Below are 15015 nucleotides of genomic sequence, written 5' to 3'. Positions count from 1 at the left end.
CATTTTCTCTTTCTTTTACTTTGAAGTGGTTTGTGCTTTATCGGTATGATTAGCTCTGATGCCAGATGGTGTCGTGAATAGAGATATTTTAGCTATTAAGGATGTTTGAAAAGGTCGAGCCGTTGTTTTAAAGGGCTTGTATAATATCCAGTTGTAATCAAAACAGTTATGTAAACACATTTAACGTCAGTAGACTTCACAAACAACTGCACTGTTTAACCATAACTTTAAAACCGTTGGTGAAGAATGACTGCATGACACCACAAGACAGCCCCAAAGGTACTGGGTGGAGCTTTTATGGCAAAGTGAGGGGGGAGGGGGGGGGGATCCTCAGTGTTAGCCAGGTGGTTGTAGAAGGGTTTTAAAATCCTAAAATTTAGGAAGTATTGACAAATTTACCAGCTGTTCCCTGTGCTCATGGACGTCATGTTCTAAGTGCCAGTTGTGCATACAGTGAGGGAAATGATATATTTGTCAGTTTGCTCAAAGAAATGAACAGTCTCTAGTTGTTCGGGCGACAGCATATCAACCGTAAATCGAGAAAAAACACAAAAATTCTAAATCAAGTGAAATAACTCGATGAAATAATTAGATTTAGAATAGTGAAATAACTATTTGATCCTCTGCAACCGAGCCCGAATTCTGGCTCCCACAGATGTTTGTGTCCCAATCAGTCCACAGATACTCCTGATCTCAGCGTATGTGTATAAATCACACCTGTTCACAGCATCAATATCTTCCAACCTCTCCCACATCATGAGGAAGGACAAATAGCTGTCAAAGGACTTCAGGGACAAGACTGGGATAGACTAGAAGACCATCATCACGAAGCTTGGTGACTGTTGGTGTGATTCTTTGGAAATGAAAGAAGTATGAAATGGCTATCAGCCGCCCTCAGTCTGGGGGTCCAATGCAAGGCCTTGCCTTGTGAGGATGTTTATAGGAAATGTGGTGGGTCAGCCCAAACTACAAGCTTAATGATCTGAAGGCAGTTGAGACCACAACCACCAAGAACACCACTGGTAACATGTTACGCTGTAATGGATTGAAATGTTGCAAAGTCCCCCTGTTTAAGAGGGCGTATGTACAGGTCCAACTCAAGTTTGTCAGTGAACATCTAAACAGTTTAGAGAAGGCTTGGGAGAAAGTGCTGTAGGGGAGAAATGTGGAGTCTGACGCAAAGATCACCAACAACCTCCTACCTCAGCCAATAATATGTGTCACGGATGAGTCTTCCAGCGTGGATCAGCAGCTGTGAGCAAATCTGATTTTATAAACTGGAATTCTTGACTTCTCTGCTTAAAACTCCGCTGCTCAAAAAAAAAAATTTAAAGGGAACATTCGATTATCACAGTATAACAAGTAGTCAGTTAAACTTCAGGGATTTTAATCAGTCCAGTCTGGGAGCAGAAGTCTACTTTATCTGCTTTGATACAAATGAAATTGACAGCAGGTGAAAACCCTCAAAAGAAAATAGTTTTTACAGGTGGTTCCACAGATCACTGCTTTCTCTGGATCCTTCCTGACTGATTTTTCTCCAGTCTTTTTTGTTAGTGTCCTTGTTATGAGTACCTGCTGCACATTCAGGGTGCACAGGTAGTCCAGATCCTTCAGGATCACACATCCATATGTTATGCCTCCCAGCACAGTGTGGAGGAGATACTAGAAGATGAGCGCTTACACAAGGAGAACTGGACAGAGCCGGAGAAAGTCTCATAAACTCTATACCATGAGCTCCAACAGTTTAGTCGTGCATATATCTGAGCACGCTGTCACAAACACACTCAGTCAGAGGGCCTCACATGTTTTAGTCGGACCTCTCCTCAAAGCTCAGCTGGCATTCGCTCGAAGACACCAGAACTGGACCCGTCCCCTTCACAGAGGAGAGCAGGCTCACACTGAGCACATGAAAAGTTTCACCCCCTGAAACATTATCCAGGATGTCTGCACTGGGGAGGGGGAGGGATTTCCTGGGAGGGTCACACAGATTGCTGTGACTGTTCATAGGCGCTGGGATGATGTCCTCAGACCCAGCGTCAGACCTTCTGTTGGTGAAAGACACTGTCCAGCCCATGTTGCCATGTTGAGTTTATGAATGTTATGAATCAGTGACTGACGTCACCAAATAAGAGTCACTGGTGCTGTGATCCAGGTCTGGGGGGGAGGGGGGAGGGGGGGGTCCCCCGGGACACCATCTGCTGTCTCATCAGAATCCTTATTGGGTTTGCAATGCAGCCACATACACAACTGAGCCACAGTATAATGCAAGCTGGATAAGCCTGCAATTTCAGTTAGTAATTCTGATTTTTGTAGATTATGAATCCAGCCCTCAAAGGGTTGATGATTTTGTTTATTGAGATCTGATGTTTGTATTAAATCAAGTCTTAATTTCTTTGAGCACAGTAATCTAATGCATCTTACGGTAAACACCTTGTGAGGTGAGGCTTTAAAAAAAAAAAACTGTGTAGTTTATGTATTAACACCTTGCACACTCAGACATGTGCAGGTAGGGTCTGCTAAGGATTTGTAACACGGCTGGTTTCAGGATCCATGGACTGACATCAGCAGATTTCAGGTTTTTATGGTGATGCAAACAGATAAGTCAGTGTCCTTCTTAACTAAATTGTAACCCAACATGAAGATTGCACTTTAATCTGCTGTCAGAGTGGACATCAAGCAGCATCAGATGTGGATCGTCTGTGTATTTAAATTATTTATTTGCAGAGAGTCAAAGCACACTCACGCTGTCCAGTCCAGTGTTTGTGCACTCTGAGGCTGCTAAGCGTCCAGTGTTGCTCCTTTTCCTGTGTTGTTCATGAGGCAAGCTGTGCTCCTCGTTGCTTATGCACATGTACTTGAGTTTTGAACTTTTGCAGCGTAGCCCAGCTCAGTGGAAAAACACCCACACACCACAATCTGCCTTCGGGTTATGGTCCGTGCCAGGCCTTAATCACATACTGTTCGACTGCTGGCTGAGTCTGTTTCCCTGCATTAGATAAACCACCTGCCTTTCAAGGCAAATTCAATAAATGACAAGAGCATGCACTTCTGTCCCCCGCTGAGCTGAGCTGCACCGACGAGCAGCGACTACACGCTCATCTCCAACGTCCCTGTTCAAATGCACGGAGCTGAATGAGGAAAAGTTTGTTAAAGGTGTGCACGCATTTCTTACCTCCCATTAGATTAACCAGTAATGAGGATAATGGTTGCTTCATTCTATAAAGACCTCTTTGGCCCAGTCTCCACATGACCTTAGCTGGATGAACAATTGAGGGTTGGAAGGAAGCAAAGAAGGAAAAAGCTGAAACTGAAAATCATTCTCACAGTATGGATCCGGCTTCATTTGATGTCACTAATCTGGATTTCAGCAGGTGAACTCTGAGCTTTTCCAAACTGTATCACAAACTAAATCTGTCACTTGTTAAAATTTTGATGAACTGGTCCAGACGGTCGTTTGAACACTAGCGTGTCAGGACAGTCAACATGAGACAAACTGTCCCCATACAAACTCTTCTCATACCATCTTTATAGAGCCTTTCTTTGATCAAGTTATACATTTCCTTACGAGATATCGTTTATGACTTATTTTCATATTTGTTTACATTTGTAAAGATGAGGACAGAATTATTAAGACTGCAGACCAAGGTCCAAAGATAACCCTCAATTTTATCTTATTTTACAAGCTGTGAGGATTACATAAGATAAAGCACATCATTGCACAGTGGTGGTTTGTGCCATGGCTCAATAAAACAAAATAAAGCTCTTATTGTGTGCAAACAGGAATAATATATAATACTTTCTAAAGAAAACAAGTATGATTAGAAATGCTTTTGGACATATTTGTTTGCTGTCTTTATATTATTTAAACTATCTGCATTGAAATGTGATTGTGGCATTAGTACTGTATACAGAGACTAGTGTAGGTTAACGAGGTCAGGTTAGATTTGGAGTGTCAGGCTGGAAGCTGCCAGCAGCACCAACAGACTCGTGTCTCTTCACATATTTATGCAGCAGCTATATGGACCAAAATAGCCGACAGCAAGAGAGGCCTGAGTTTCCAAGCAACCCAGCTGAGAGCAGGAAGATAAGGAAGTGATGTGCTGCAGGGTACACTCAGTCTGTTGTTTGCATACATCTCCTCTTCACCCCCCTCTCCATCGTCCTCTTTCTGTGTGGGGTCCTGAGTGAACCGGATCCGGTGAGAAATGTAGATGAGCTTTTATTGCACTTGATGTGTGACACCGGAATACAGTTATGAAATTATGTGCCAGCTGAGGATGCATAATAATAGGACCGTTACTGGGATTATATTAGGGGCACGTGGGTCATTCTCCTTTCCTGTGCTGTGAATACTTTATCACATCTAGACCAAAAGAAGGGGAAAAAAGCCAAACTGTGGCCTTGCTTGAACAGACAAACAAGCATATTTAATGTATCCATGTCCCATCAGTTGTTGTTAAAACTAATGTGGTTAAGCAAAGGATTGGCCATTTGGGGCTCTTAACATCATGTTGTGCCTGGAGAGCTCGTTGCGTCAGGTGCTTTGGCTAATAATTGATAGATTTGGAGAGGCGGCGTGTGGTGGGTTCACAGCTGGCTGACTGCGCTCCACAATCCCGTGTTTAGTGACTGAAAAGCTCCAAGCATGATTAAATAAGAGCCCCTTTAAGGGACAAAACTGGACATCCAAAGCCAGTATTGACGGCCACCATGAAGGCTTTGCTCACCTTCGTGACATTTCTTGGCTTCTTCACCCCCGTGACTGCAAAGCCTAACGCCGGCTTGAAAACCTGGGGTCGCTTCAATAAGCTGCCCTATCCGGCAGACAAGGCTTTCCTCTATGACACCTTCCCCAAGGACTTCATATGGGCGGTGGGCACGGCCGCGTACCAGGTGGAGGGCGCGTTCGAAAAGGACGGGAAGGGGCTCTCCATTTGGGACACTTTTACGCGCGGCGGCACCCGAATGATCACCGGAGACGTGGGCAGCGACAGCTACCACAACATCAACGCTGACATCCGAGCCATTAAACAGCTCGGGGTCAGCCACTACAGATTTTCCCTGTCCTGGTCCAGGATTTTCCCCAACGGTACCCGTGGCAGTTACAACGAAATCGGCACCAACTACTACCGGACGCTCATTAAGAAGCTGAAGGAGATCCGCGTGGAGCCGGTGGTCACGCTCTACCACTGGGACCTGCCAGATCACCTGCAGCAGACCCTCGGCGGATGGAGCAACCCGGAGCTCGTGGGAATTTTCAAAGACTACGCCGATTTCTGTTTCCAGGCTTTCGGGGATGACGTAAAGTACTGGATCACCATCGATAACCCCTTTGTGGTGGCGAGACACGGATATGGCACTGGAGTGGTGGCTCCCGGGATAAAGAACGACCCTGATCTTCCATTCCGGGTTGGACACAACCTGCTCAAGGTGATTCTATGTTGTTCCTGTGTGTATGTGAGTTTTTTAAAATATCTCAAATATGTGCTTACATTATTAAAACAACTTTAGTGAAGAGGATTTGAAGGGGTTATTTCTAAAATACAGAAATTACCTGTTTTGTAAGTATCCTTTTGACTCCTTAGCCAATCCAATACTTAAAGTATCTTTATGGAACTTTGATGTTATATTTGTTACATTTTCTGCTCTCTGGGCCAGCTCTCCCATAAAAAGGACATTTTTAATGTCAATGAGACATTTTAGGATGATATAAAGTGATATAACAATCACTTTACCAAAAACTGACTGGCGCTTATGCCTTGTGACGGGGATGTTCTTTCTCAAATTCACTTGATATCATTCAGGGGAGATATTTTTGACAGAGTACAGGCCAACAAATCTAAAAATTTATAACACTTAAACTAAGATTTCCTGTAGTATTTATTGTAAATGACTTGTTTCCACCCAACCTGTCAGTTTGGGGCATAAAGAACACTTCTGTTAATGGGAAATGCATTTTAAAGCAAAAGAAAAAGAAAAAAAAAAAGCTAGATGTAGCAAGTTTGATACAAATTAAAACTCATGTATGCCATTATTTCCCAGTTTAGTCTTTAAAGGGTTACAAAAGTCTTTTTAAAGCAAGATCTAGCCAAGAAATTGCAACAACAATATAACATCACAGTACTATAAAGAAATTTAAATGGTCAAAAAGGACTTGATTTATTATATTGCAGGTACAATTACACAGAGTCGTAAAGATACTTGCAAAACATGTCATTATTTTATATATAACGTCTTTGTAAATCCTGCTGACTACACGTTAGTTCACAAACAAGCAAAGCTATCGCAGACAATAACCTCACAGAAACAAACATCTTATTATGTTGATTGTTTTCTTAATTTTTCTCAGCACCATGAGTAACTCCTCATCATTTTCTGCCTGAGGATCTTTACCGACCTGCTGACAGTGAAGCTTGTGGCTTTGGCTCGCCGTGCTTATTTGGATTTGGACTTTCTTAAAAATTATGTATATCTTTTTTTTTTATGGTCTTTTTTTACTGGAGTGTAGAACGTTTCAATATGCTTGAAATGTATGATTTACACGAAGACGAAGCTGGTGGAGCAATGACAAGTTTTTTTCTTTTAAACTGTTAATCTATAAACTCTATCATCGTGGATAACCTGATTGTGTAGGAACGAATATTTGATCGAGCTGCTCTCATGAGTAATAATGTATTTGTTTCTGGGCTGCTGTGAAAATAATAAATCTCAAGGCCTTATAATATTTAATATTATTAATGTTATATTTGATTTGTGTCATCCTTCCCAGCATTTATGCCTACATCCCATCCACCCATCTCCCCTCTTTTTCTGTCCTTCTCCCTCCTCCAGGCTCACGCAGCTGCTTGGCATCTCTACGACCGCCACTACCGTCCACGACACCATGGGAAACTGTCCATGGCGCTGGCCTCTCACTGGATCAAGCCCAGCCGCACTCGCCTGGAAAGCCTGAGAGAATGTCAGTGCTCCCTAGACCACGTCCTGGGTTGGTTCGCCCGGCCACTGTTCATAGATGGAGACTACCCCCCCTGCATGAAGTCAAGGCTGGGCTCACGTCTGCCCTCCTTCACGCCGGAAGAAAGTGAACAGGTGAAAGGAACAGCTGACTTTTTTGCCCTCTCTCACGGTGCGGCGCTGAGCTTCCATCTGATCAACGACAGCCTCAAGTTTGGGCAGCAGGAGGATCTGGACCTGAGGATGCTGCTCTACTGGGTCAACACGGAGTATGACAACCCCCCCATCTTTGTGGTGCAGAGTGGTTGGTAGGTGTAGACGCTCTGCTGATTGCACAGCACCTCTTTGATGCCACCTCATGTCTCTGTTGAACGTCTTGGTTTCCATGCAGGTACGTCCTCGGCAACACCAAGACAAAAGACCCAAAACACATGTACTACCTCAAGAGGTTCATCGCCGAGGCGCTAAAATGTAAGTCCAGTGTCGTGCATTGACATTCTCATATCATAACATTTCTCATATCAGCATAAGTGGTCATAAAAACAATGGCGACCCGATATCTTCATGCTGAAGCTAAATATGGGTCATCTGCGCTGTTGTGTTTGTAATCCAGCAATCGTCATAGATGGAGTGAACGTGATTGGATACACTGCCTGGTCTCTGATAGACGGCTTTGAGTGGCACAGAGAATACGGGATACGACGGGGGCTTTACTATGTGGACTTCAACACTTCTGACATGAAGAGGGAGCCAAAGACATCTGCCACCTTTTACAGGCATGTGTTCAGTTCTTATCATTTTAGGGTGCGCAATTTGTGCAGGTATCTGCTGAATTCCTCCAACAGCAGAATAAGTTATTATGCTAATAAAATGCTGTACAGCAGCACAGCAGAGCGATAAAGCTGATGAGCCACACCAACAACTCTTTTCCACTACCTTCATCTTCATGTAGTGGGAAAGAGTTGTTGAAGCTGGATTAAGAAGAGATTTAATGATCAGTAAACACCAGTACCAAGAAATGGGATGTTTAATTTGAGATCATTGATGGAGAAGATGTAGAGAAGGTTAGACAGCACAACATATCTACAGTAACTGTTTCATCTTGGTTCAGTTAAGGACTCTTCTCTTTTGATAAAAATCACAATTATGTCTTACAAACACAGTGAAGAGACACAATAAAGGAAGAGAGTTTGTGCCGCTGTCATCATTCCTACAGAAACGTCATCCAGAGCAACGGTTTCCCAGAACTTCCTGAGAACAGACCAGTACAAGGAGCCTTCCCCTGTGATTTCGCCTGGGGTGTGTCAGCCAACTCAATCCAGGTGCGTGTGGGTGTTTGTGCATGTAAACTGAGCCCGGGAGGAGATTGTGTGTAGGCACTGCAGGGGGTTTTGCAGATGGATGCGGAAGTCATGGCGGGCCAAAGGACAGAGGTCGGATAATGAATGAAAGGCGATTAGAATGCTTGTAACACACCCAAAAAAGATTCCAGGTCTGACCAACCGTCTCAGCCGTGGGCAAAAAGATGACAGTCAATAAAATTCTAAAAGATAATTTATTGACACGATAATCAAAAGATAAAACAGTCCAGTGTCCCATTTGCAAATCAAGTAAAAACACACAGTCCCAAGGCCAGAGCCAGCTATGCCACAATGCCAGTTGCACTCCACGTGTTGACTTCAACAGGGTTAGCAGTTGTCCTCTGAGACCCACCACCCTGCAAGTAGATAGCCAGTGGTCACTACAGCCTCTGCAACTCCGCTGCCTTTAGGCTGTGGCATATAATAGGCCCTGGCCTGCACAGAGAGACAAAATGAAACACTCACTATATAACTCACAGTGCCAAACCCATCCATCCCAAACATGTCAGATTTCATTACATTACACACCCGCAGAGAGAGACAAAATGACACAGCAGTGTTTTAGTGTGGGCTATAAGTAGACCAGTGTATCAGTGCAATCAAGTACACCTGCCTCTAATTAGTCCAACCCCATTACAGCCATTGGCTCACCAAAAATGGGACACACACACAACCACTCCCAACCCAGTGCGACTTCACACAATAATATGGAGCTGAATTAATACAGGTACATTAGTCTTCCATGTTACATGCTTCCTTTGAGATGTCAACTCAAGAAAATATTAACTTAACTGTCTCAGCTTTGATTCAGGGACTCAAAATAGACCTGACAATGGACCTGTTTATCATTCTACCATCTGTGGGGCTGCTGTCTAACATATTTAACATGACGGCTCTGTTGGACATTTTGAAGATTTATGCAGTGATTATAATATCTTATTTGAAAGTATTTCTCTTGCCCTGATCGAACTTGCGTCATGTGGATTACATTACTTCCAGCCTGCGTTTTTTATGGTGAAAGTCCAACTTAGAAACAGGGACAGTAATTAACCCTCTCTTAATCATAAACCACATAAACCCACAGAGTCATCATGCAAAACTGCTTTGATCGTTTTGCATCGTTATTCGCACAGGTGGAGACCACACCCACCCAGTTTGCAGACCCAAACGTTTACCTCTGGAACGTCTCCAACAACGGAGAGCTGCTGAAGCTGGAGGGCTTCAGCGCGCCGCCTCTACATCGAACCCCACACTGTGCCGATTACGCCACCATCCGCCAGCAGGTTGGCCATTTTACCCACCTGCCACCTGTTTTGGCTCTTTTTTGGGTTACAGCTTGTAAAGGTTTGAGGGAGGTTTCTTAGTTTCAGTGTGTATCCCTCCTCCTTCTCCTCCCTAGGTGGAAGAAATCAGGCAGATTGGAGTAAACCACTTCCACTTCTCCCTCAACTGGTCAGCCCTGGTGCCTACAGGGGATGTGGCTCATCCTAACAGCACCCTGCTGGGGTACTATCGCTGTTTCTCACGTCAGCTGCACCAGGCTAATGTCACACCTGTGGTCACTCTTTGGCACCACACCCGCCAGCGCAGCAGCCTGCCGGCCCCGCTGGATACTGCCAACAGGTGGCTGAACAGGTCAGATAGAGCGCTTATATAAACACCGTTTGAGCTTGAAAATTTGTTCCAAATACAGAACAAATACACGTTAATTTCTATGAGTCATGGTTTATTACAGCTTACAGTAATGGGCAGAGTGGTGTGATATAAAAGCAAACATGCGGCGATGTTTCCAGGAACAGTGTGTCCATGTTTTCACCTGCGTGATCGCTGACTGCTCCGTGTTTTCTCTTCCTGTAATAAAGAGATACTAAAACCAGCAATCCCAATATTTGAAAGTCTGATGTGCTGGCATTTTTAACTCCATTAGTGACATCTGACGTTGTTTTTAAAGTAGAAAGATATCCACCATTATTATTTTTTGAAATCACATGTAAGTGCCTGAATGTTGTCACTGTGCAAAAGTCTTGAGCCACAGTATATACTTATACCGTGTATATACTTATTTTTATTAGATATATCAGAGCAGCAAGATTACTTCCATTTCAGTTTCTTAATGTAGATATTGTTTTCCCTTGTAATAGTAAGACTCCAGAGGCCTTTGCAGACTATGCCAGGCTTTGCTACAGAGAGCTAGGGGCCTATGTGAAGATATGGATCACCCTGAACGAACCAAACGATGAGATGGTGAGCTACCCGGAGGGCCATGAGATGCTGCGGGCTCACGCGCTGGCCTGGCATGCTTATGACCGCGAGTTCAGATATGCACAGGGAGGAAAGGTCAGTGAAGTGCTGGTTCTGTGTGGACCAGGGGCGGATCTAGAGAAATTTTCTTAGGGTGTCATGAGGGTGGCAAAGAAATCAAATGGGGTGGCAAAATCAATGCCCCCCCCCCAAACACATATGCAGGTGGTTACATATGGTTAGAATGATTCAAATGCAGTAAGCATACACGTTTTTCATATAAATATAGTCTATATCTTAATTATTGTCTGTAGCCCACATAATTACACACTTTAGTTACATAAAAAATGTGAGTTTTGATGTTATGTACTGTATAGCCTGTATAATAAATAAATATGTAGCCCAATAAGTATAAAATCCAGAAAGCTACACAACATTGGGCGGTTCGTTTACAAAAACAAGTCAAACTAAGTTTCACACTGTTTTTTGTTAGAAAATAATCACATTGTTACAGCTTAAATTACACAAAATGTCAGAAATCTGCACTGTCATGAACAAAAATTAACCTAATTTTTCATAATTTGTTGGATTAACCCACTGAGGTCTGAAATACAACCGTTTGTATTTCACCCTCAGATTGTTTCATTTTATTTTTTCCCCCTTGCCTTGTTTGGTATCTTTTCAGCTCAACTGAATTTAGTTGTTTTTCACTGACGTACCGCATTAGTACTACTATTACTATTAATAGTACTATTACTGGTCTGAAATCACACAGAGAACTTAAAATCCTAGTAGTATTTTTTACTGTAAAAAAACCCCCACAGATATGTTGAGTAAATTTTTATAACTTGAATTGCAAATATAAATTGTACATTTTGTAAACATATACAGCTATTTATCTAAAAACCGGAGGTGTATCACTCCGCTGGTTTTCTACTTAGTTACTTAGTGACAGTGTTTACACTGCAAATGTGCCTTAGTGACATTCATTAGTGCCCTCACTGACACACAAAACGAAACGACTACACAACAGAACAACTACACAAGACAACACACGAAGTATACACTCCACACTAAACGTCACAAATCTCCCACATCTAAAAACTCTCTCTCTCTCTCTCTCTCTCTCGCTCATTCTCTCTCTCTCTCTCTCTCACTCATTCTCTCTCTCTCTCACTCACTGCCGTTACCGTCATTCCCAAAAACCAAAAAATCCCACATTTTGACTTTTTTTTTGTTTTTATTTGTCGACATGGTGCATTTTTCCACTGATAGGAAAGAAGTGTTTTTTCCTCTTTCTTTACTGTTTTCGTGCTGTCCTTAGAAAAAACACACACACAAACGTGAAGACGGTATTTAGAAAAAAGCGTGGCTTATATATATCATCATAACTCTGGATTTACTGGCCTGTAATTAAAATTTAAAAACTTTGAAGTCCGAACTTTCAATGTGGGTTGAAATAGAGACTCAGCGTGGCTGCAGCTTGTTGCTATGTCAGCTTAAAATAGTCATGTGATTTGGAGGTGCAGCCTGTTAATAACACTCACCTTCCTTCCATTTCCTGAGTGTAACATCCAACCACCTGTGTAAAATCCGAAATTCCCGTGGTGTTGTTCAAAATGTGCTATGGCACAATTATAAGCATGGATTGCTACTGAAAACAAGAAAAAAGTCTGTCCTGCTATGGACTGAACCATTTGTTAATGGTGCAGGGGGGAACACTATCCAATATATTCAGTTTTAGCATTTATATTCACTGTTGACTGTAACTACGCTCGAACTGTTAATGCTATCTTATTTTCATAAACAACAATGTCATATGTAAAACTGGGGTGGCAAGGGGTCATTTTAGGGTGGCACTTGCCACCCCATGCCACCCTTCTAGATCCGCCCCTGGTGTGGACACCAGGAGAAAGAAATAGTCTCAGATGCTCACCTGAACTTGGCATGCTTTGTGTAATATCAGGTGTCTCTGGCTTTGCATATGGACTGGGTGGAGCCGGCATTTTCATTCAGCCGAAAAGACGTGGAGCCGGCTAAAAGGGTTTTAGACTTCTGCGTTGGCTGGTTCGCAGAGCCAATCTTTGGCAGTGGGGACTATCCTGTGGGGATGAGGAGCTGGCTGCGGCAGCTGAACTCACTCGAGTACAAATCCTTCATTCACACTGTGGTACAGTTTTAAAGCCTTGTGTGTAATATTAAGTGTACGCAGTTAAATTTTAGTTATATTTTATGTGCTTCCACAGACTGCCAGTTTTCAAGAAGGACGACAGACAGCTGGTTAAAGGGACGTATGACTTCTTTGCCATCAGCCACTTCAGTACCAAGCTTGTGACTCACGCCAAGGAAGACTCGTACGACCTCCCTCCTCTGGACACTCCACTCTGTTTTAACCCTCTCAGGCTCAAATTAAACTTTTTGTTGCTAATGCACAACCAAGTCCAGCAGTGGTACTTCTGAGTAAAAAAACCTCATAAAATATGTATGTGGGGTAATCAGGTTGTTAGTTTTTAACTGTTGCAAATTGGCAACGCCTGCCTTGAGAGGGTTAATATGACTCATCCAGGCTCATCAGAACTTATTTATTAACTAATAGGAAGTTGTTTAGTCACTCTTATTTTCTACATCTGCAGATACACCTACACAGCAATGCTTGAGGTCCAACACATGATTGACACCACGTGGATCATGTCCCCAAGACCTGTCGTGCCCTGGGGACTGAGGAAAGCCCTCAACTGGGTAAGACTGTTGTGATGGTTGTGGTGTGCAACCATCTGTTTCCCTTGCAGTTATGTGTTTTTATACTGAGTGGATTAAAACTTTCAGGTCATATGTTGTTTCAGTGTAATAGCAGCATAAGAGGCTCTGTTTTTTTTTTTTTTTTTTGCTCTGTAAGGTGAAAGAGCACTACAGTGACGTGCCCGTCTATGTGATGGCTAACGGGGTCCAGGAAGATCCAGCCCGCTTCAAGGACAGCCTGAGAGTTTACTACCTGTACAACTATATCAACGAGGCACTTAAAGGTGAGACTTTTTTGTGGATTAATGTCATGCAACTTGTGTACAATCCTGTAGAGATAAAGTCTTCTCCCCTCTGTGGCCTCAATGCAGTTTAATTATTAGACAGCTATTTAGGTCACTGATCCCAGGTCAGTCAGCTGACTTGGACCCACGTAACTGCAAACACAAATATCAACAGAGATGCACGCACAGTCCACGCTGAAGTTTTGAGTCAGGTCCCTGCCCTTGTAAAGCTTACTGTGTTACACCAAAGGATGATATCTTGTAGTGTTGCTGGAGCCACGTTAAGTTTATTATTAGTAATTTTTTTAAGAAAAGCGATGGGAGAGATATTTTCACATGCACTTTGACATTTGCCAAAGAACAGGAAATAACAAGAGCACTCAGACAGCGCAGCTCCACCCGAAGAGAAAGAGCTATGCTTAAACTTTGTTTTATGCTGATGTCAGCATTGGTAATATGAAAATATAGTATATTAAGTTATGTGTCATATAATGTTGTACTGAAAAATAATGTCTTAAAGAGCTCAAACAGTGCTTATGTCCTCCAATCACTAATATGTTGGTTTAAAGTTTGGAGTTGACCATTGAAACTAAGGGTTTTTCCTAATTTTTGTGACCCTGATTTGACCTATGACCTCGAAGAATCCTATACTAAAATGGTGTATTTAATTATCTTTACCCTTATGACTGGAGCAGAACTGGCTAAAATCTTTGGCTTCTATAAGATGTAAAAACTAAGTTTATTCTTTTCTCCTGTCACTCAAGAGGAAACAAAGACCTCAGAGAAGATTTATGGAGGCTTGTAAGAGTTTGAGATAGAATCAAATGATCTGTTGTGGTGACCCCTAAAGGAAGCAACCAAAAGAAGACTCAATATCTAACACGCTGCCTTTCCTCCTCTGTCCTCCACAGCATACACTCTGGATGGTGTAAACCTGAAGGGTTACTTTGCCTATGCCCTGAACGATCAGAGAGACCCGGGGTTCGGCTTGTATGGCCAAGTCCACGAGGAAGTCATTGTCAAAGCCTCTCTTTCCAACTATCGCAACATCATCAAGCATAACGGCTTCCCAATTCAAGGAGCAGAGCCACAGCTGTGTCCCAGTTTGGCACCGCCCTGCCGTAGCTGCCACGTCCTGGGCAAGAGTCCTGTGATGGGCTTCTTGATTCTGGTAGGTTCAGGGGTGCTGATCACCCTGGGCCTCATTATTTACTATACAGCCAAGAGACACAAGGAATGTTACTGATGGCAGGAGCTGCTTCGACCCAAAGTGTGCTTGCTGTTCAGCAGTGCAGTCTGTTCAGACTGTAATGGTTTGGATTTGATGCTAAAGGAGGTCTGATTTAAGACATGCTGCAATCAGCCTCACATTTTAGGCTTTATATGTCACTAAGTAATGCTGGTGTTAATAAAACATCTTTTTTTTTAGATAATCT

General features: G+C 42.9%; 1 protein-coding gene across 2 annotated transcripts; it reads left to right on the top strand.

Annotated features, from left to right (window-relative positions):
* The first annotated feature begins 4607 nt into the window (after positions 1-4607).
* On the top strand, positions 4608-15006 carry kl (klotho). Of its 2 annotated transcripts, XM_006800130.3 has the most exons (13): positions 4608-5430; positions 6832-7262; positions 7346-7425; positions 7568-7730; positions 8171-8276; positions 9449-9598; positions 9715-9950; positions 10457-10652; positions 12523-12701; positions 12803-12910; positions 13190-13295; positions 13453-13579; positions 14491-15006. In XM_006800130.3, exons 1-13 carry the CDS (start codon positions 4711-4713, stop codon positions 14823-14825), a joined length of 2937 nt encoding a protein of 978 aa, XP_006800193.2. In that variant the 5' UTR covers positions 4608-4710; the 3' UTR covers positions 14826-15006. The 2 variants fall into 2 exon arrangements, with proteins under 2 accessions (XP_006800193.2, XP_035767598.2); XM_035911705.2 differs by lacking the exons at positions 10457-10652; positions 12523-12701.
* Positions 15007-15015: the final 9 nt, after the last annotated feature.

The sequence above is a fragment of the Neolamprologus brichardi genome, chromosome 10, assembly GCF_056152115.1.
Source record: "Neolamprologus brichardi isolate AB-2024 chromosome 10, ASM5615211v1, whole genome shotgun sequence".
In the NCBI taxonomy this organism is placed as follows: domain Eukaryota; kingdom Metazoa; phylum Chordata; class Actinopteri; order Cichliformes; family Cichlidae; genus Neolamprologus; species Neolamprologus brichardi.
The sequence above is the reverse complement of the archived record's forward strand: the minus strand, read 5'-3'. Positions and strand labels throughout refer to the sequence as shown.